Source organism: Sprattus sprattus, assembly GCF_963457725.1.
Source record: "Sprattus sprattus genome assembly, chromosome: 19".
Lineage (NCBI taxonomy): Eukaryota > Metazoa > Chordata > Actinopteri > Clupeiformes > Clupeidae > Sprattus > Sprattus sprattus.
In genome coordinates, this window is record NC_137917.1 from 16766775 (window position 1) to 16791099 (window position 24325).

A 24325-nucleotide genomic window follows, 5' to 3' on the forward strand; every position below is an offset into this window, starting at 1 on the left:
TTATACACTTTCAACACAAACAAAATATATGATTTTCCCTGGCAGTGACAAAGTGTAGTGAAATAGTTTTACTATAAACTGCTCTGTTACATTTGCCAAAGCAAATTTCAGGTAGGTGTAAACTTACTTGGCAATAAATACAATTCTGATTCTGATTCTTCTTATGATAACTGTAATGTCTATCTTTTCATCTGACATTTCCATTTCCTTTAACACATTTGAGAAGCTTGATGAAGCATTACACCATCATTAACCTGAAAACCTTATTCACAAACATTAACTTTGCCTCAGATTGCCCTGTCTGTGATTGTACTGTTCTAGCATGTTTTCACGTCCTCAGCGCCAGAAAGGGCTTGCAATAAAAACCAACCCTTTCCATCCAACCACCCAAGCTTAGCCTCTTCCTCTTCCTCCACCTCATCCTCCTGCTCATGAACAGTTTATCCCTGTCTTCCCCGCAGAGACAGAGGGAAGGTACTGGAAGGTTTTTGGTCTGAGTCAGCATCAACAGTGGCCCCTTTGGAATGGGGATGAGCGCTGGGGTCAAGAGGGAGATGCTGCCTCCAGCAGGAAGTCTCTGAGCAGCAGGAGGAGCCTAAGGAGATAACGATTGCAGGGTACCTACTCCACAGTAGGAGTCTGGAAGTGCAAGCAGTAGCAGAAGAGGATGGCAGCTATGATCTATCATATCTCTTTGCTTTTTGAAAGCAGTTAAAAAGAGGAAATGAATGTGTGTGTGAGCGCAGGGAAGAGGAAAGGGTGGGGTGAGATTGGGCGTGATGAGTGTGATTTGGATAGTACAAACGGAAGTATTGGTTTGGATCTGTCAGTGACTTACATTTTACACATAGCACATTCTGAAAACAACACTTACTACATCCGCACAACCATCTAACTTCCAGGTCAACATCAAATTTAGCTCCCACGACAGATGCAAAAACTAAAAAACACACAGTATGTGATTGTCTCTTACACACTAGAGGGATTATTTGAAATACTTTTTTTCAATACACTCATGCAAATTACCCTGACAGGAACACACTGCCAAGAGACATTCAAAACAATACTATATGAAAAAACCTTTGCAATGCCATACTGATAATGAGGAGCAAATTGTCCTACGGCAAGCACAGAGTGACACCACACAAGGAGCAAGAGTAGGCCCATCATAAACAAACATGAAAAGAAAAACAAACTTATTTCAGTAAGCATTTGGCAAGGCACAATTCAAACTTCTTTATAAATGAGCAGATAAAAGAACATAGAAAAATAAGACATTAAAAGAGGATATGGAAACATTAAATAGAACAATATAATCACCATATTACAGGTTTTTTAACAACTGCTTATGCACGTTTTCTCTTTTTTTTCAAAACTCTACTACACACAATTCATAAAATGCTCACACAAAATGCAAAACACCACAAATGTCCTGCAAAATGAAACACTGCATTCAAAACACAACAATCCCTTTTCAAATTCTAAGTTCTGTGCCAAATGTCAGACACAACTATTCATATGGTAAGACTTTTTTTTTTATGCACTTTTCTGACAGGTTTCGGAAATAGTGTGACATGTTGTGTTTAAGCAGTTTTTTAAAAACTGTCATCTAGAATGCCTTCATGAACCCACTCATCACCTTCCAGTCTCCCTCTCCCTCTACCTCTCTCCCTCTCCCTCTCTCTCTCCCTCTCTCTCTCTTCCTCCCTCTCTCTTCCTGCTTTCAGCTGAGGTAGGCGGCTGAAAGTGCTGACCGAATCAAGCAGACAATGGAGCCTGAGTATGGCTAGGACGCCTCGACCAGTCGAGATCATGCTCGAGTGGCCCAGAGACCTTGGGATGCTTGCTGCGCACAGCAAACCTCGCCGTGAAACATTCAGGTAAAAAGAACACCTGTTCCTCCAAGGGCTGTGTGTAATGTCTAGTGTGTAGTGACATACAGGAGTCCAACACACCGCCTCACACTGCAGCGTATGAGTGAAGATAATGGGACTGTCACAAAGGGGTGTGAAAGAGGGTGACGAGGGAGTGCTAGATGTGTCCAGAGGTAGAGAGGTGTGAGGGGAGAAATGTCTCCACAGATATGTCAACTGAAGCTATTTAAAGTTCAGACTACATTTACTTTAAGGCTCTCCACATAGAAACGTTATAACACACACACACGTGGACTACCCATGGTAATGTACGTCCTTTTTGGTCAGATAAAACACATGGTGTAAACACAGTGTCATGACATCTCCACGTACAGAGCCTTCAATGCTATGTACTTCGGGTGTTGGGGATTATTATCTGGCCCTGTGTCAAGTTTGGGATCACACTGAACTGCCATTTAATCCTTTTTGTTCCCCTGTAATTACCTACGTTTTGTGAGTGCTTTAACAATGTGGTAGCTTTCTTTCTGGGTTAATTTGCCTTGAGTCTCTTCAGCTCCAAGATATCCCCATTTATCAGTTTAGATGGAGGTCCCATGAGCGCACACACACAAACCAACACACTGCACATAATACACACACACACACACATACACACACACACACACACACACACACACACACACACACACACACACACACACACACACACACACACACACACACACACACACACGCATGCGCGCACAATGTTATTATGAATCCTGAGCCTTTGGTGTAAGAGAACAGAAAGACCTCGTCTTTCATCCCAGAAGAGTGTGTGTGAGTAGCATTAGCATTTCCAGACGTATGTCTTCACATTATTAACTCCCTCTGTTCTCATTTTGATCAAGAGATGAGAGTGTCTGCTTAGACAGAGTGTTAAAAGGTATAGCAAGCCCCTGCTGTTGAACTGTCAAAACAGATGAAAAGTTGACAAGCTTAGTTAAGTCAATTATTTATAGCATCCCATAGCCATAAGCAAAATAATTAAGCCATTATAAGCGTGGTGCTGTGGTAGTGTTTGTTCTTTGTTCTACTCGATAAAGGAGAGACACTGTCACTCTTTCATGTCTAACCAGACAGGCTAAATGAAGGAAAAGGGTGAAGAGGAGAGACATCCAATTATTTCTGCGGCCATAATAAACGAACGGGCGCCATTACTAGGGAATGATAAGCGCCTTAAGTGTAGTGCTAATGAGCACATACACCAACCATCAGGTTGCCGTACAAACTGGCCTGTTAATTACAGGGCAATTTCCAGCAATGGCAAGCTACTGCTGCAATGCTTGGCTAGATATGCTTAGTCCGACTCGCCGTATATGTCATGAATGAAAGACAGGGCACTCAAAGCATCACCTTTTCCAAGACATTTATTTCATCTCAACTTGTAACTTATTGATCAGTATGTGCTTTCCTTCTATTAGAGAAGGTATACATGGGGTCTGTGAGCTATATTAATTTAAATTGATTCAAAAGCTTCTCATAAACTTCCATATTGGAAGAAGGAATTGTCCCATTAGTAGACCAGATTACTGATATGGGTATATTGTTTAGAGCAGACGGTGGCCATGGTATTTTGAAAGACCAATCACAGTAAAAACAAAGACTTAGAGTCAATTACAGCTTTGATTCAAAGCAGCCTGGCCTTTAAACTCTTGATGAAGGCTAATTAAATCTGAGCTACTAATTCTCAAAGAAACAACAGAAGTATAGCTAGAAAGAGAGAGAATCATTGCTGTCCAAAAGACATGTTGACTGTTTTGTGTAAATGTTCAGCCATGTTTTTCATCTCTTCTTCTCTACATCTTCCTCTATTCAAGGCTCTGAATGAGAGAAGAAAGGATTAAATATGACACACCCCAGCATAGTGGTCTCAGCCACAAACACACACACACACACACACACACACACACACACACACACACACACACACACACACACACACACACACACACACACACACACACACACACACACACACACACACACACATACACACACACACAGGCACACACACAGTTTCTGACCAATTACACAGGCATAACAACAAAGAGCGCCTTTGCCTGAAACCAGATGCAGGTTAAAACTAGGCCACTTTCCTTCTCTCTCTTTCCTCTCTTCTTGTTCATTGGCTCATCTTTCCATTTTCCCTCCCTCCCTTCCTCTCCCTTCCACCAGGGATGAGTGGAGGGCGGACAAAAAACTCCTGAGCTGTCTCAGACACGAAACATCTCATCTTTCAAGCACATCAAAGATTCCAACAATGCCGTCCCTGCATATCTCCACTGCATAACAGTAGCCATTTTTCTTTGTCTCCCTTCACCTTCATCTCTGAATTCTCTATCTCTCTCTCTCCTTCTGTCTCTATCTGGTTTGCTCTCTCTACTCTTCTCTGTTTTTTGCTCCTTCTTTCATCTTATCTCTCTTCCTCTGTCATCCTTTCCCCTCTCTCTCTGCCCGTCTCCCCTCTCTTTCTCTCTCCACTCTCTTTCTCCCCTCTCTTTCTCTCTCTCTCTCTTGGCAGACGAACAGAGGTGTGTGGAGTTGTAGTATGGCTCTCCTGCTGTGCCTCCTAACTTGGCCTGATCTTACCACACACGCCTCTCATTCTCCCTAGAGAGGCATGGCATGCATGTCTCTCTTTCCCTCTTATGTCTCTCTCTCTCCCTCTCCCTCCTCATTCTCCACCTCTCATAAACCCTCTCTCTACCTTCCTCTCTCTCTCCCTCTCATGACTCTCTACCTTCCTCTCTCCCTCTCTCATGTCTCTCTCTCTCTCTCTCTTGCTCTCTCTCTCCCATGTCTCTCTCCCTCTCTCTCGATCTCCCATGTCTCTTTCCTTCGCTCTGTCTCACTCTCTCTCTCCTCATTTCTCATTATTATTACTACTGTCACACCATCATTCTCCACCTCCACCTCTCACCTGTTCAAAGGTTCCCCTCCATTCCACTCCTGCGCTCTCTCTCTCTCTCTCTGTACTTTCTTCCCACAGTTACTCAGAAAGAATCTGAATTAGTGGTGTGAGGGGCAGTTTGCTCATTAGTTCTCTGCTTGTGGGGAGTGCAGCCTGAGGATGGATGGGATGGGAAAGTGAGAGCACTGTGGCCACAGCAAAGGATTGTGGGTATTTTCACAGCAACAAGACCTGTATCTAGACCTGTAGTAAAAAAGCCACTCAGACGCCCAGCATGAGGTTCAACTCAGCAACCAAGCTGTTCTTTTTCCAGAACCTAAAAAGCATGTTGGTAGTTCAAAGACACGGGCAGAAAAGGCCATTATTTTATAGTCTACTGTTCTTCAACCACTGCTATTTTCTTTCAAGAATATGCACCATAATTGCGAGGCATTTGGTTGTGAGGAAAACAGTAGCTGTTTAAAACTGTCAGGAACAAGAGCGACACTCTAAATAAAGACTGAAATTACTGTACATTTCCAGCCCAAAAATAACATCCAAGTCTGGGACAGTATGCTCTGGGGCCCTCTGAAGAAAACACACACACAAACATACCCACACACAGACACAGACAGACAGACACACACACACACACACACACACACACACACACACACACACACACACACACACACACACACACACACACACACACACACACACACACACACACACACACACACACACACACACACACACACACACACACACACACACACACACACACACACACATATGCACACTTGCATGCTCAGCACACAGTTTGCCCCTAGACAAGGCCAGTGGCTATGAGCTAAACCTTGATCTCATGCTGTGACCCTGCTAACTGGAAGCTGACGTAAAACAGAGCGCCCCTCAGCCAAACAGCCTGGGCAGCTCAGGTCATGTCAACAACAAACAAACCGGTTCTGTTTCCGAGCAGAGGGCCCACAGGTAAATCATTCACAGGGTTTGGTCAACCGAACGCAGCCGGTCCCTGGAGAGGTGAAGTCTCATATATCACCTGACTCGGTGTCAGATCAAGGCTAGATCTTTTCCAGAATCTTCTGTTGTATGTGTTTAATGCAAGGGCAAGAGACAGGCTATTTCACCCCTAAATAACTCAAATGAAAGGGTCTTGATAGTAGTGGCTTCATAACTTCCTGTGTATAACACAACGTTTGGGAGAATAATGTACCAATGGCAGGTGCTCTGTGTCCACTTTACTAGAGGGGACCCTAAGATATAGGTAGCTCCTCAACGGCTTTTTTTGATGTTGGGAGAAAAGTGTTTGCTTTGCTCGATGCTATTTGCTCGTCAATAAATGTAAGGCCCAGGGACCTAACGACCACAGATAGCCTATAGATAGCCTATAGCCAATGGAACAGGTCCAGAGTCCATAACCATGACCCAAGGTCAGCCATCGTTATTTAGTAAAACAAAAGCACTCCATCCACTCATCTGACTATCTATCCATTCATCTATCTATCCTTCCTTCCTTCCTTCCTCTGAAGGAAACTAAAAGCCTTCAGTCTCTTTGTCTCTCTCTTCCTCTCCTCTCAGCTCTGGTGTCTGAAGCCCCTGGGCTGAAACAGGGGACTTGCTGCTTTAAACACCCCCCTGACCTGATTTCACCCGCCTCAGACCTCACCTTCGGCCATTGCCGGGGCAGGAAGCTAATCACAGCGCTGTGCTCTTCCTCTCTCTGTGTGTGACACCCACTGGGTCCACAGGCCCTGCAGAGCACATCTCCCCCATCCAGCCTATGTAGGATCCCAGACATCCATGGAGAGAGTATCTCCTCCACCCCCACAACCCATGCTGCTTGCCTTTAAACCCCCCCACACACATTTCACTACCTCCCATCCTCCCTATAGACTCATGCAGCAAGGCAGTCTGGTTGTTGTAACTCTAACCAGCTGACAGAGGAAAGCTACAATCTTCTATACTGCTTTCGCACAGAGCATGCCTCTGCAGGAGATTGCCCTCCAGCTAAAGCCCCCATTATAACCAAAGAGAGAGAGAGAGAGAGAGAGAGGGAAGAAAGAGAGGGAGAGAAAGACTGTGAAAGAGAAAGCGTGAGAGAGTGAGTGAGTGAGGGAGAGAGGAGAGGAAATAAACTAAAACCCATTAATAACGAACGAGGAAGAAAGGGAGCTAGTGGGGGGGGCAGGGGGGAAAAGCAACGCTAACCGCTAACAACTAATAGATTCAGTGTACTAACCCTGTCTCCTTTCCCCAATTTCCTCAACTGCGTTTATTCATTCAGCCCACCCCCACCCCCACCTCCACCTCACCCTCCATCATCACTCCCCTGGGGGGGGGGGGGCACTCCCAGGACTCAGCTCTCTCTGCCTACACAGCACCTATCAAATGGCTGGAGGCGTGAAGGTGAGGCAGAGTGCAGGGTTTAAAGAGGCGGGGGCTCGCTCGCTCGCTCGTTTGCTCGCTTGCAGCTAGAGGAGCTGGATGGGACGGGACTCCAAAGAGAGACACAGCGCAGGAGAGAACCAGCTGCTCTCTAACACCCTGCAGCAAAGAAGAGAGAGAAAAAAAGAAAGAGTTGTCTCTGAAGAGGACTACAATAGTCTGTGGGTTTGAGATGAAGCACCACTAGGACTTTGTTCTGCATACACTCATACAGACACACACACACACACACACACACACACACACACACATATACTGTATAAAGGCACACACACACACACATACATACAGGCACACACAGAGGGGGGAGAGAGAAAGAGCGAGAGAGAGAGAGCGAGAGAGAGAGAGAGAGAGAGAGAGAGAGAGAGAGAGAGAGCGCATCTTGCTCATCTTTCCCTGAGTAGAGAGAAACACAATGCAAGTGCTGTTGTAAAACTGTTGTTGTTTCTTCCCTCCAGCATCAGAAGAACCAGTAGACGTGTGCTGGGGGGTGGGGGAAGGTCCCTCCAGGTGGCCCGGGGGGGGATGTAGTCCATGCACACCTGGTCCCAGATCCGATGACGAGAGAGAGAGAGGTTACGGACGGTCGACCCGGACAGCTGTGTTGCTATTTTTACCCCTCATTTCCTATTCAGGCGCCCAATTTAGAGGATGCACAATGTATAATTTTCCACTGCTTGGTAATGACATTGGGGCCAGCTCATAAGAACAAATTGAATTTACTGTCATCATAAACCAGGCACCTGTTAATTTTCTTTTCAATTCTCAATCATGTAAGGTCTCAAGCCGGTCTGCTAAATGACATGGCGCTCAGTCATGAAGCTGTCAAATTCTTTAAATAGTACGACGCACGTCTTGTTTAAAGCTCACAGCTGTAATGTTTACTTGATTTCTTTAATAAATGAGTAAACCAGCTTCGGGGACGACAGTCAAGCTGAAATGTCCTTTTTGTCAGAGCCAAATCTGACAAGCTGATAGGACAAGATTATGTCATTACTGGCCAAATGTTGCGTGGATGCAGGCCAAAGTTGGGAGTTCATTGAGAGCAACAAGCCTGACCCTAATCTTCACTGGGCTGCCAACATCCACATTAAAAGCTTGAACTGAATAGATGACACACACACACACACACACTCTCACACACAAACACACACAAGCACCAAGGTTACACACTCACACACACACACACACACACACACACACACACGCATACAAACAGAGGCACTGGGTTTGTAGATTCATCAAGGGACTTGCGAGTCTCCCATCAAAGCTCTGCCATGAAGCTTTCAATTTGTTTCGGCGCTTTTGAAAACTCCCTCTCTGTGTCCATCCTTTTCACATGCAAGGACACCGCCACCCCCATCCCTTCTGCCCTCCCACCCTCACCCCCACCCCCACCCCCAGCTGTGGCTGCTGCGATCCATCTCCCCTCAGTAAAAACGCACACATGCTAACTGTTACACCGTGTGCTAAGTAGTGCACAGAGTGGTGAATTCACATCAAATCTTCATGCTCGTTAAGGGGGCTATTTTGAGTAAGTGGCTGCCAGGTGGGATTTTGTTCTTTCCTCTATATGTGTGACATTGTCACGGACAAAGAAGCATCCTGAGACACAGAGGCCTCCCTCTGCGTGTCAGCCACACGGTGCGAAGGTGAGAGAATCGTGCACAGCTGGTTGCTGCTGTACCCTCTTTGTACGCTGTCGTCCGTAGTTGCAGCTCGCTCAAGTGCACAGAAACCCCACCCCCCATGCCACGCCAACACAAAGCCAAGGAAACCGCAAAAAACAACCCCACCTCAACCAAAACGGCCTCACACATTTCCTCTTAAAAAGTGTCACTGGGCTCTTTGTCAGTGAACTACTTCCTGCTCAGATATAGTGTCAAAGAACAGCCTGTGTTACCAATACGTGTAGCCAAGAACACAAAAGTATATTTTATATCCTCTCTGTGATCAAGTTTATTGACTGTTGTGCACATTCTAACAAGAGTGCAGTTATCCAGTAAGTTAGTACACAGTAGACAGCTGTAGTATTCCAATAGGCTATTCTCTTTAGATCTTATCTGTGCATTTATGTTACCGTGGCAACCAGTGTGTAAAGAACTACAGTGGTAGCTTAGGTCAGTTTTTGTCCTGAAAGGTGCAAATCACAGAAAGACAGAAGAAAAGAACGACAGAAACCCCAACCCCAAATACTCTGACAGCGGTAGACATGCACTGAAGACTAACCATAATACAACCAACCATATGACCAGAGAATTGCTGCTGTTTCAATAGCGGGACAGTGCCTACTTGTTGAAGGACTTAAACACCCAGTGCTGCCTTCTGTGAAAGTCATGAGGTCACTGCGGGGACTTGTGGGGACTGGTTCTCAGCTCGCCAGGCTCCACACAGCAGGAATGTCTGGAGAGAGCAGCTGATCACTGCTATGCGATCATGGGACTGCCAGGGCCGACTCTCCACATGCAATCAGCAAAACCACATTTGACCCACAACTGCAGAGTCACCATAGATGTATGGTAATCACCATAGAAGTAATTCTATATGTCTATGGCAGGAAGTACCCTTATAGGCTGGCTCTTATTACCAACACATGTTTCATTCTATCTCAGTTCAGCAGGAGTGAGTAGGACAAACAGAATTCATTCATCTATAGTCAATAATAACAAAGACTGACTATTTACGCACTTTTGATGTTTCCGAGCACAAGCCAGCTGGGTTTATCGTCTGCATCAGAAGCTGAACTGAGTACAAAAAGGCCATTTCCTGGTATGAAGTATCCCTCTAAGTACTCAATGAGGCAGGATGACAGAGCCGTGGTTGAAAAGCCACACTATCTGATGAATAAAACAGACTCCTCAAAAGACCCTTTCCCCCTGCATGCTGGGAACAGCCAACCTCCTCAAATCGGCAAAGAAAATCTGCCTCCGCTAGCCAGTCTGGGCTTCGCTAATAGCCGCTGCTTGAACATTTGGCCTTATTTGGAGGGTATTACGTCAGTACTTGGCGTTGGCGTTACGCTGGGTCCCAGATGTTTGACGCAATCATCTGGCTGCATCTGCACCGCGGTCCCCTTGGCAGGAGGGTCTCTCAAGAGACACGGCGAGTACAATGAGCCGCCTCCGGCCACTGCCAGTGCCGTGAAACAGGAAAACAAGACTGCTTGCACCGCCATCGAGGTTATGAAGCTCCGCAAAGACACACACACACACACCCACCCTCATCTATCTTTTTTTTGCTTTTTAGCAGGCTCAAAGAAATTGCTATCATTTCTATTAAAGTGTGAACATGTCTGCTCTGTACAAATGGAGATGGAGCCACAAGTAACTAAGGGTACAGAAGGTCACAGGATTCCAGAAACAGAATATGACAATGGACTCCAGTCAGCAGAATTGACGCAGAGGCATCTCCAGTGACAGCTGACACTCATGATGGGACTCATCCAATAAAGGTTTGGCCTGTAGATAAAGTGCAAATAAGCACTGTATGCTCCGATGCAAACACTGAATACAATTGTGTCATACAATTGTATGTTAATGTGTTTAGAAAGTCATACATTTTCTGACAGTGAGTGAATACTTAAACACAAAAAAAGATGAATGCAGTCTAATACAGTTGGTATGCATTACACAATAAATCATTCACTTTGAAATAGCTTTAACGGGAAACATCTTGATTTTGAAACTTGATTTTTTTTAACCTTATTTTCCCATCTTTTTAGGCCCAAATTTTTACTAGAGACAAAAACGATCGAAATCAGTCCAGTATTGAGTTATAATAACTGGCAATAGCAAAACGTCTATACGATGCAATCCCATGGGTCAAGCATCTGCTTGTTTTCGCCACTGACAGACTCACCTGACAACATGGAAAGGATCCCCACAGCGATAGACCTATGTTTGTTTACTTCAGTAACTGTAAAGAAACTGTAGAAAATGTGTATTTCAACAGTCTCTGTTGTTTCAGTTTCTGTAAAAAACAAAATGACGGTAGAAACAGACATTTTCAATATTTTTTTTTACACTGATTGAGTTTAAGGTTCAGGTTCAAAAACCCCTTGGTTTCCTATAAGAGAGCCACAACTCCTTTTAAAGGAAAAGTACTTCAAGCCTGGCTGAAATAGATGAGAACACTAAAAATGCATCGGCTTGACAGAGACGTTTAACATCGCTTTTCTTTTCTTTGCTTTTCCTTCTGGCTTGGCCCAAACCCAATGAGAGGTGAGATCCCAAATGTACGTCCACAGAGAACCATAAACAGGCCTCCACTTCTCATCCACTGTGCGTTTTACCCCTGGACATTTTTTTTACGTGGGCGCAGAAACGCAACCTGTTCTGTTGGTCTGAGTCCATGTTTTGTTGCTGATGCTTCGGATCAGAAAACTAGGTGTAGTTGCCAAGCTATGGCACAGAGGTGTGCTCTTCATCCTGTGAAGGAGGAGGCAGCCTCGGACAGAGAGAACACATCTCACCCCATCTCTCCCCTCATGGATCTGTTGTCTTGTTTCGGTACTATGTCGCATCCCATTCGTTTGAATGGGAAATGAAACAATGTGCGTGACTATGAAGTGGTGCCAGATCTAAAATTTACATTTATATGACTACCAGCCTTACTGGAGGACAGTCAGAACAAAACCAGTCACTTTTCAAATCTAGCCTGGGAAACCTGCAGTAAGACGAGTTTCATTAACAAATACAAGTACTGTCATCTGATATCCAGCTATGGCCATTGGCCATATGACTGCAGTCATACAGTTGGCAGATATGATGAAACTGGATGTTTTATCAATCACTATAACCCAGGCCAAGAAGATCACAATCACACTTAATTACACTGAAAATGTAATTATCCTTAATTATATTAACATGATAAAATCACTTTGATTTACACTGTCCTCTTGGTGATAACCTTCTACGCTCATTTTTACAGATTGAGCTCACTATCATTCTAATTTCTACATTATAAAATTGTAATTGAGAAATAATGTTCGTTTGTGGAGGCTTACACATGGCCAATCATCACATAACTTAAAATAAAATAATATTAATATTCTTTCTTGAATTATTTGTCATTGTACTTTTTATTTCTAGTATTGCCTTCATTGTTTTCATTGTATCTGTTTTATAATGTCTTTTGAAATGTTTTATACTGTGCTTTGGACAAAAGTGTCTGCTAAATACTATAACCATAACTACAACCATAAAATATGAATGTTTGAGTCTTAGACAGTGTGAATGGCAAGCACTTCTAAAAAGGACATTATCCCGTCATCTTGGCACATGGAGAAAGGAGCACCTTTGGCCAAACCATTTTCTGTGTATCACACTAAGGCAAATATGCTCTGATGGCTCTGTGTGATAGTCCTACTGACTGCATTGATTAGTTCTGTCCTGTCAAAGCAGTAATGATGGTGCAAGAGGTACGATCAATCACACAAAGTCCCTTGGTTTTGTGAGCAGTCCCTTTGCTTCAAGCTTCAATTTAAAACTCCCCATCCAGTTTGCTTTCCCCTCTGTGATGAAGACATTTTTTAGGGAAAATTCCAAGAGGAAGTACCAAGGAAAAATGTAAATTTTCAAAACCATGTTGTCAACCACCAACTGAAATATCCACGAGCAAAACATCCATGTAATCAAGTAAACACAGTGCACAGAGAGCACTTTACATAAGTACAACTTATCCGACATTCAGTCATTCATTTTACTACGGAGAGCTACATTCTACACTGGCTTGAATTGTATTCAACTGACACAAAGTGACTTGGGCCAACCTTCTTCCCCAGCATAATCTATAGATAGAACACATAAGGGGAATATTTTACTTTGCCTCACAACCCAAAAGAAGGTGACATCTGTGTTGATCTAACGAGAGCTGACAGTTGGCTTGTTAGGATCCTATTTCTGCTGTCAGCGAGCAGGGTGCTCTCACTAGCTGCGATTCTCATCCACTTGACAGAGCCTTGATTCTCTTTCTGTACCAGCCAAAGGTTTTCCACGATAACCCCGAGAGGTGCTTGAGAGGCTCCCGAGAAGTTAAGTATGACAATGCAATGGCGGTTCTCAGAGATTGTGTGTGGTGGGGGGGGTGGGGGGGGGGGGGGGGGTGAGGGAGTGTGTGAGTGTGTGCGGTGAAGTCTGTAACAGCCCTGACATAAAAAAAAAAAAAAAAGGCCAGTGGACCTGTCGGCTTACTGGGAGCAGAGCTAGCGGTCCGCTGGCCTTTTGCTCATTAGTTTTCGTGCGGTGAGTTAACTGACAGACTAACGGCCCACCGTTTTTCTAATTGCGGTCACTTTTTCTTATCGCTTTCAAATAACTTTTTCCCTTTTCCTTTACTCGTTTATACTTATTCAGCCATTTTCACCAAACATGAACATTTTTACGTCACGTTTCAACTCCAGAATCTTCAAGTGAACTTATTCTGTTTCGCGGCTCATGTTTTAATTAGACTATGCCAATAATAAGTGAGACATTCCAGGAATTGCTAACATTTTTATATTATTTTCTTAATATCCACACTTTGTTGCACTAACGATGGTGGTGGTCAGTGGGGTGCTATCCGGGAGAGGTTACAGAGGATGTGATCACTAGAGTGTCACTAGTAAATGCACAACATCCTGTCACAAGCTTACAGTAGGCTACTACATCATTAATTTGTTGAAAAGGCTCCTTACCTCTTTGACTTTCTCCCGACGCTGTAGAGTTTGCGGATCAGCCGGTTTGCCATTATCACTTCCCAGGGGCGCTTTGAGTAGACACCGTTTGAATTTCTCAAAGTCAAAGTTATCCTTGGTTTGACCGTTCTGAGTTGACGTGGTCACTCTATCTCCCCTGGTTACAGATTCCCGAGCCTTGCTGCCTGGTTCTGTCTTCGTCCTAGGTGGGTTGGATTCCTCTGGCGGTTTATTTCCTACGGATCTCTCCACGGTACGTGCCTGGTGAGTAACAGATTGTTTGCGGCTCAGTATTTTGAGTTTTGTAGTGCTGTCACCCTTTGCCGTTTGCTCCCGAGACATCTTTTTTGAATGCTCCCTGGCATCATTTTCTGAGCCCACTGTCACCGCTTGGTTGTCTGACTTGGGTAGGAAAATCCGCTTCAGACGGACGGAATCGGGTAAGAAGAATAGGGCCCCGAAGCACAGAGTTACCAACCCCGACAGAAAGAGAAGAAACACAAATTTCTGGGAAAGGCGAAGACCCATGCCCGATGCCGACACACCGGGTAACTTTCGGAACACCATTTAAAATCCGTAAAATCCCTTAAACTGAAGGATTTTGGTAACCTAGGCGATGACAATATCAATCCCTCCACGAGATAAAGAATCTTCTTGCAATCATTAAAAGTTTAAGCGAGGCTGTGGACACTCAACCTCGCATTTGTCCTCTGTCACGTAGAAAGAGCACTGACAGGACCCTTATGGTGATCAATTGAATTTACATGGGCAAGGGTTACGTCAACAATTTTGCAAGCATGTGTGCCAGTAGTTGCATCTCAAATGGTGTCACTCAAACTGTCACAGTTGGCTAATTTGCACAGGAAATGTGTACTGCCTCCTCTGAAGAATAAACCTATAGGCTTCCAACCATATCAATATTGCATTCTGGGTCGGTCAGTGTTTCCAGTATCACAAGATCTTTCATTCACTGCACGAGGAGACTTTTACGATAACGTTTCGTCATTCAAGTTACCAGTAGTCTATGCCTGGATTAATAAAGAATCAGACATCTTCAGAACAATTTGGGAACCATAGTCAGATATACAATTATGTCTTTGGGGAAGCTTAAAGGTATCTTGAATCCAGCTGTTATGACAATCATCTGTCACGCAAACGGAGTAAAGTTTATTCCCACTTCTTTGTGAGCAGACAACGAAATTGCTTCAAAGACAACACGGTTTAGCTGTGGCAAAACTGCAACATCACAATCGGCAGCTTCGTCCTCTGTCCCCTTCATAAAGGCTATAAGCAGACGGAGTTAATAGTGATCTGTCTTCTGAAAGGAACACACTTAAATAAACATCAGGGTTATTATCGCACGACAGAGAGATGACAGCAACGCGCATTTCGAACAATCCAAGTCAATTTGTGTAAACTACGGTCCGGTTTTTCTTCCCGATTTGAATACAACATACCAAAAAAACTCAGCCAGCGGAATTGAAGTTCATGATGGGTGAATGTATCATGCCGTTCAGAATCCCCAATATCGCATCGCCAGAAAATAAGATTATTTTTCAGGTTCGGAGTAATGAAATCCCGACATACGCGGTGTATGCCTGCTGCTGTCTGCCCTATCGTGCGCGCCCCTCGGTCTGTGCTCTCTCGGCAGCAGCGTTTGAGGGAAAAAATATCGCAATCGGTGAAAGGAATGCTGTTGAGAAAAATCAAGTGGGTTGGTCTGACTCTTGATGGATCCCTCGAGCAGCTTATCAAAAATACCGTTCAACGTTACGATCCCATGCACCAAAAGGACGTGGAAAGCCAGGTAAGGCCAAGTCTGCGAATTGGTACATTTCGCATGTGCGAGAGTCGCCATTCGCTTCAGAATTGGTACAATTCGCATGTACAATTCGCATGTGCGAGAGTCGCCATTCGCTTCACGCGAATCAGGCACAATTCGAGTGGGCGAGAGTCGACACTTTGGGCGCATATGAGACATACAGTATGGCGCATATGAGACATACAGTATAGGCTACGTTGTTGACAATTCTCACAAATACACGCGATCTGAATTGGACAGAGACGGGCGCATATGAGACATATACGTTGTTGACTCACAAAGACAAAACAAATAGCTACACGTAGCCTATAAACGTTGTTGAGACTCTTATTAAAGATTTTACTCATTCTCGTGGTTGAAAGTCGGTACAGAATTGCACAGAGACGGGCGCATATGAGACATATACGTTGTTGACTCACAAAGACAAAACTAATAGCTACACGTAGCCTATAAACGTTGTTGAGACTCTTATTAAAGATTTTACTCATTCTCGTGGTTGAAAGTCGGTAACAAAACAGAGACAAATAGCTACACGTTCAAGCAATGTCATTTCATGTCATTTATTTCAAAAACAAACAATCAGAGTGTAAGAGCTCTGGTTCCAAGACACAAAAAAGCCAGGAACCAGGTCTGATGGCCCATCAACCTAAACAATAGGCCAGGAGCCGCCTTGATGGTTGTAACCTGGTGCTGTGTAAACTAGCTTGTGGGTGTTGAATTGGTATTTTTTTTGTTCAGCCACTTAACATTTTATAGTGTATTCATATCTATTTATGTCATATCATGCCTCATGACTCTTACCTCATATTCATTGTACTTAGGCCTATATATCTTATCATGTCTTACCTCATTCATAACCTCTATTGCTACCTTCACCTGTACCTGTATCGTATCTGCACTAATGACCAACTATTGCTGCCAATGTTACTACTGCTCATACCCCATATATCTTGTACTGTCATATCATACTGTATACATCCCATCTATTTATTTTTATATTACCACTATGCAGAATACTCTGCACTCTTCTGCTATGGTTCCTTTGGTTAGATTCCGTTGCATTGTACTTATATCATATCAACATCAGCAATGATCTCACCTGGTCTGCCCACACTGACAAGGTGGTCAAAGCTGCCCGAAAACGCCTCTTCTTCCTGAGGAGACTCAGGAAGTTTGGCATGAATCCAGACATCCTCACCAACTTCTATAGATGCACTATAGAAAGCATCTTGACTATTAGCATCTCAGTGTGGTTTGGAAGCTGCACAGCCATGGACCGTAAGGCCCTACGCAGTGTGGTCAGATCCGTTGAGTTCATCATCGGCAGGAAACTCCCATCCCTTCAGGACATCTACCTTAAAAGATGCCTCCGAAGAGCTGGCAGGATCCTAAAAGACTGTCATCACCCATCCTTCAGACTGTTCACCCTGCTGCCTCCTGGTAGGCGGTTCCGAAGTGTCCGGTCTCGCACCCGCAGACTGGAGAACAGTTTCTACCCTAAGGCCATCAGACTCCTAAATGAACAATAATGCACTCCTCACTTTACACTTGCCACTTTACTCTTCACTGGCTCACTTTTACTGCTGTTTGCACTACTTTCTCAGTCCAGCTCATGTTCAGTTTAGCTCATGTAGATTGTTTATCTGTTTAGTATCTGTTTAATATGTGTATTTATGTTTAGTATCTATGGTAGTGTGGTATGGTGTCCTGTCTTAAGCATTCCAGTGCCCAGTCCAACTCTGTTGTTCTGTGTATCTGACAATAAAAGAGTTGACTTGACTTGACTTGACTTGTACCTGTATCATATCTGCGCTAATGACCAACTATTGCTGCCAATGTTACAACTACTCATACCCCATATATCTTGCGCTGTCATATCATACTGAATACAAATGCTATACAATACATTATCTGTAAGGTTGTGAGTGTGCAGTGGTAATGTAAGTTGATATTGATTATGTTTTTATTCAGTCACACACAGTAACAACAAACAAGTTCAACACAAATAATAATACATTCAAAGTGACTGAAAAGGCACAAGCTGAAGCATAATGCTTGTATTTAAGCCTGTCCTGTTTGACCAATTTAAGCTACCCATCAACATATGCATTTTTATTTTATTTTTTACAAGTAATACATGTAATGGAAATAAAAAACAAACAAAAGAATTGCCTCCAAAAAGTTAGTCACAAGAAGAGCAATGAAGCAAGATCCCAAATAAACAGCACAAAATCCTGCATACATTATGGACACTTGTAGCCCTCAAAAATTGCTTTAGCTACCATCCCTTTGAAAACAAAGAATGTCTTACACTTTCTTAAGATTATGTTAGCATCATTCCATAATGAAATTCCAACAACAGATATACATCTCCTTTTAATTAATTTTTTGGCATTTGGTACACTAAATTTACAGACATCTCTGAGATTATATTTTGTCTCTTGAAATGAGAAAAACCTTTGTATGCTGACTGGGAGTTGGTTTGATTTAGCTCGATACATTATTTGCATTATTTTATAATATACCAGATCATTAAATTTCATAACAAATGATTTCATAAACAATGGGTTAGTGGGTGCATAATAATCAACCTTATTTATTATCCTTATGGCTCGTTTTTGTAAAATAATGATTTCATTGACAGTTGTTTTATATGTCAATCCCCAGACTTCCACACAATATGATATGTACTAGGGAAGTATAAGTGAACAGTAAATAATATGTAAGGCCTTATCGTTTAACATGCTTCTTGATTTGTACAAAATTGCTATCATCTAAGAGATCTTTCCTTTGATATAATAAACATGTGGTTTCCATGTTAATTTATGGTCAATGACCACTCCTAGAAATGTTATCTCGGTCACTCGTTCAGCATCACTTATTTTTAATTGAATGTCCTTACCTATTTCCTTTTTCGATTTCCAAAGACCATGAATTAGAATCTATTAACATCAAACCAGGTTTTGAGGATTTCAAAATCTCTTTCAATAGAAGTCAAGAGTTGCTGTAGATTACTACCCGAACAGTAGGCTACATGTTTGTATCAGTTGGATTCGTGGAACGTAATAAATTACATTGCTTGACCGTGTGGCTATTTGTCTCTGTTTTGTTATTGTTATCTTTAATAAAAGTCTCAACAACGTTTATAGGTTACGTGTAGCTATTTGTTTGTAGTTCGCGTCCTAAGTGAAGCGCGCTTCATTCACAAAGTGGCGACTCTCGCGTGAAGCGAATTGTGCCAAGCGAATGGCGACTCTCGCACATGCGAAATGTACCAATTCGCAGACAAGACCTTAGCTCGGAAAGCCCCCCGTCAGTTGAACGCCGATTTCTGGGCGGTCTGCTGAGCTTCTGCAAACGTGTTTGATGATCACAAGTACGGGGGGAGTGGGTCTCTTCGATGAAATACAGCCGCGCCAGATTATCTCGGTAAATGTGTATCGATGCATCCATCGTGTGGCGTGTCAGGGTACATCTTTCAGATCCGAGGGAGAAATCTCTGTACCATGCGCAATGTTACAGCCACGAGACGGATTGATAGGGGAGATAATATGACGAATGCGGTAAAAGTGCTCCCACGCCGTCAAGCTTAAATAAACGAAAGCCTAGAATGGACCGAATTCAACCTCCAATGTGTGTGCAACTCTTTAACCAATGATAATCTGCGTACAATGTATTCTGTGTTTGGTACAGTTGTGGGTGGTTGTGCGGTGGTAGTAGGCTTGGAATATGTTTGGGGAAACAGTTTCAGATTGACCTTGGTCTAACGGGATTACATATTACGAAAGGGACAGGCAGCTGTAATGTTTTACCTATCATCACATTTATTAAAGGTGAGTTATGTTCATTTTGAGGTCTGACTGAACACCAATAATAGAAACAGGAAGTATCATAGCTGCAAGCAATTCTGAATGATAATCCTGATTTTAAATTATTTTCCAAAAACTTGGTTAGTCGTGTGATAACCCGATAACAGAATTATACCCTCATTTGATTTTTACTTCTCAAGACCTCCTGGCAGGCTGAAGCTTGAGATCCATGGGTCAACATAGGAAAGCGTCTCTGGAACAAGGCAGGTAGTATTATTTTTTTAAATGGAGTCTATACAAGTTTATTTTATTTCAGTATATTTTTATATCATATCATTTATCATTATTTACTCTTTCTAGTAATGTCCCTACTGGCTTGGTAGTTTCATACAGCACAACATCTACACCCCAGTCTCTCAGTTTATGGGCAGAGTACCAGCCTGGACTCACTAGGCAGAGGTCAACCCTACAGTTTTTATTATCGAGAGAGGATTAAGGTCGAATCATTCATTGTGAATGAACAATTAGGGGAGATTACACTATGTAAATGTTTTACTTCACCGATCTCTTAAAATAATGTGGGCTGGCAGGCGACCGTGTGCCATGCATTTTGTGGAAGGTTTAGTATACTTGATATTTCCCTTCTTCTCCAAACATATGACGCATACTTACCCCAAAACCCTCTGCTGTCGGTCCATGAGTTAGAAATTTAAATAAATGAATGTGAGAGGCTAACCTTTGTAGTTGTCTGTAGGTAATCAAAGTCATAAAACCATTTAATTAATATGTTTGGTAATAATTTGGTGAGGAAGCTTGGGATATTGCAAGAACTATTGTGTGTGTGTGTGTGTGTGTGTGTGTGTGTGTGTGTGTGTGTGTGAGACAGGGGGAAACGAAGGGAGAAAGAAGAGAAAGAGATTTAAACAGTAAGATCTCACATGAGAGAGAGAAAGAGAGATAAGAAGGAACAGTCTGTGTGTGTGTGTGTGTGTGTGTGTGTGTGTGTGTGTGTGTGTGTGTGTGTGTGTGTGTGTGTGTGTGTGTGTGTGTGTGTGTGTGTGTGTGTGTGTGTGTGTGTTAAAACGTGAACTGAAAGCGTGTTATTTGCTCTTCAGTTCATATTGACAGGGATGAAGGAAAGGGCCAGATTTAGTGGCCATTCTGTGAAACAAAGTGAGATGAATGGTGCTAATTAATCTGGCTCCAAACATTAGCCAAAGATCCTGGCACAGCATAAAAATCGAGTTTAAGAGGGGAGAGTCAGGAAGAGAGAGAGGCTTGCACAGCAGAAAACCCCCTTCTCCTCTATCTTTCGTTCTTTCTTTCTTTCTCTCCGTCTCGTTCCCTCCTTTTTCTTTCCACCCAAATGTCAGCATTGTTCCAAAACTTGGCCAATGAAAGGGAAGAGTAAAAGTGCTTCCCTCACAGAATGTTGTTTTTTTACGAGAGTAAGAGGGAAGTTCGGGTTAAGAGAAAAGTCAGCATCCTTGCATGCACTCTTATCCTGTTTTTGAGTTTGCTACATGATTCACAATCAACACTGTCCGCTTAAATGTGCTTACCATGCTGATAGTGTCACAGGGTCAGTGCACTGGTTTTAGTGGATATTCTGCCCCCTATCGGCAACATGGTTAAATACTGGAAAAAAACACCTGTGTGGTCTTACCATACTACATGTATAATGACACCCCTATGATCACTACCAGAGTAAGTATTACCACCAGAGACCATGTAATCTAAACACGTTTGTCTCATTACACGATATTTATTTTATGTTTGACATTTAGGAGAGGGGTTACAAAAGTACCTTTCAATTTCAATTTAAAAAAATGTTTTAATTTTGTTTTACTGTCCTTACTAATCTTTTTATTCTTTAAAATATGCAGAATAACATGATACTGGACATTCTTTTATGCTCGTAGCCGAGGAACGTGTAATCATACAGCAATCACGTAATCATACAGTGTATGTCTGTATTAAATGCGCTGCATGATTAAGTTAATGTTGATGTCAGATACAGCCTTTTTTCAGTAAGCATCACTAAAACATGCACTTGGAAAAACGTAAATGGATGAACATAAATTGATGTACATAATCATTATCTCAATGGAATGTAATACTTTTAAATAGACCAGAGAGTGTGCTTCAGTGATAAGCTGTTATTTCAGTAATTCACATCCCGTTTGTCCTCCACAATTCACTGTCAGGCCATGTTCAGCTCCCGCTGTAATTAACCCACACGAGGGGTATCTGCTTATAGACAGAAGGCATAAAAGATGACGTGTACATTGTTTTCCTCACACATGCCAAGTGTATCTCAGCACAGGGTTTCCTGTCAGAGTGTGACAGTTCACTTACCCATAAGGATGTGGACAGCCATAACAGTGTGCAGTAGCTGGAAGGGAGGGGGGGGGGGAGGGGAGGGGAGGGGAGGGAAGAGAGGAGAGGAGAGGGGAGGGGAGGGGTGGGAAGGAGAGGGGAGGGGAGGGGAGGGGAGGGGAGTGCTTAGTGGTTTAGATCTGCACATATGTTTTCACACCACATCAAACTGCACCGTCTGCACCTCCTAACTCAGCATACTTTGGAGAAGGGCAAAGGGGAGTTACTACTTAGGTGCGTAGACTAGAGCCTGGCAGAGGAGGAGGCTACAGCAAGAGTAGGGTGATTTAGTGGGAGGGCCCACATATTAGCTCTGTGAAAACAGATCACCATATCGGAGTGCTGTACCTGTAAACAAATCATTGTTTGGCTGCTGTCATGTGTGGGTAGGCGTATATATATATAATAATAAATCACATTTAAATAGCACTTTTCAGAGTTCTCTGACTGTCTGGATGGCAGATATAAGGCCTGCTCTTCCCTTTTGTAGTTTACTTGCATTTTGTATTCTTTTTTTCTGTCCTCTGTTGAGCGTCGTCTGACCTCCACCGGTGACCTTGTGATTGTGTTTCACAGATAAGTCAGCGCTGCGGTTAAATGCCTAACACACTGTTCCCTGGGCATTAGCAATGCAAAGTGCTGTTTCATAGGCTGCATTATGTAATTATGAATTCCAGGTTATTCACTCTGCTGATGGAGCAGTGAGAAGATTCAAAAGTGGAGTACACCCTCAAGGCATAAGACTAATACAAACAGCATGCTCAGGGCATTGCAAGGGGATTTTCCTTTCTGGTTACGTAAATATGCTTTTGATAATAAATACATAATGTTACAAGTTCCAAAACACCAACCGTCACACACACCATGTACGACGTTCCTGTCAACATTATTTCTAAACCCCCATGAACTTTCCCCGACTTTAACCCATTCCTCACCACAGCCATACCCCAACATAAGACCAAACCATAACCTCCACCTTGCCCTAATACTGACTCTATTTGTACTACAAGTTTAGACAACAAAAACAGTATATTGAAATAAACACGTACCCATTGTTGATACAACTAGTTACCGTTGAAAGTAATGTTCCCCTTTGCCATACCTGCCAACATTTGAGTAGCAAAATCCGGGAGATTTCAGCAGCGGCGGTGTGTGGCAAATTTTGAGAGATGGATGGCAGGCAGGGAAATGTTGGTTTGAAGGGATGTTGTGCATAGAAGTATTTATAGACGTATTTATTATGTATTATGTGGTCTTCAGTATATCAATAAATACACAACAACTGTATTTATCAACAACATAATGTATTTTATAATTATTATGTATGTATTCTCAATGAATGTATTCACAATCACTTATTTATTTTAACAACTAGCTATTCTGTGATACAGAATTGAGGAGAAACTATTAGATTGGAAACAAATGTCAGATTCTGCCACCTATACAATCTCATAGAAGTCCTATATGGATCTATACAGAATAGCAGTTGGTAACTACTGTTTTGTAGTATTGTATATGTGTGTGGCTGACATGGCTGCCCTACGTGTTTTCTTAGATGGGCTGTACTTTAAACTTTAACCTTAGTGAAACTCCCCAAGGCATTGCCATGTGGAATGCCTGATAGTAGCCTAATGCCTGATATGTTGACGGACGTCATTCTTACCGCCATGCCCTATTGAGATCAATACGACAAGCTTTGCAAAACTATTGCAATAACGTTTTTTTTTATTCATGACTTTTTTTATTACAAAAAAAATCATTCATATGAACATCACAGAAACAGTTGATGTAAGCCTTGCACTCAGGATATGCATTCTAATTTAAAACAATGGCCAGTAGTAGTGTGTGTGTGTGTGTGTGTGTCTGTGTGTGTGTGTGTGTGTGTGTGTGTGTGTGTGTGTGTGTGCTTGAGTCAGTGTATATTTGTCTGTGTGACTAAGAGGGGGGGGGCACAAAGAGTCAATGATACAGATTTGAGGATAAACTATGAGATTGGAAACAAATCTCAGATTTTGCCACCTATATAATCTCATAGAATACCTATATGGATCTATACAGAATAGCAGTCAAAAGTTAACTACTGTTTTGTAGTATTGTATATGTGTGTGGCTGACATGGCTGCCCTACGTGTTTTTTTAGATGGGCTGTACTTAAATACCCGGACTCTATTTTAATTATCCTTGGAGATTTCAACCAAGCTAATCTCAGCCGCGAACTGCCAAAATACAGGCAGCACATTAAGTGTCCCACCAGGGACAAAAACACACTGGACCATTGCTACAACACTTGCATACCGCTCTGTTTCCTGTGCAGCTTTGGGACTTTCTGATCACTGCCTGGTTCATCTCCTCCCAAGCTACAGGCAGA

The 24325-nt window shown here is 42.9% G+C and overlaps 1 protein-coding gene across 1 annotated transcript in view; it reads right to left on the bottom strand.

Annotated features, from left to right (window-relative positions):
* LOC308381065 (mannosyl-oligosaccharide 1,2-alpha-mannosidase IA) overlaps nt 1-14570 on the bottom strand; it is a 190966-nt gene extending 176396 nt beyond the window's left edge. The window contains exon 1 of the mRNA XM_080858571.1: nt 13949-14570. Within this exon, the coding sequence (XP_080714697.1) occupies nt 13949-14515 (567 nt within the window). The 5' untranslated portion in view covers nt 14516-14570. The remainder of the gene's footprint in view (nt 1-13948) is intronic.
* Between the last annotated feature and the right edge of the window lie 9755 nt (nt 14571-24325).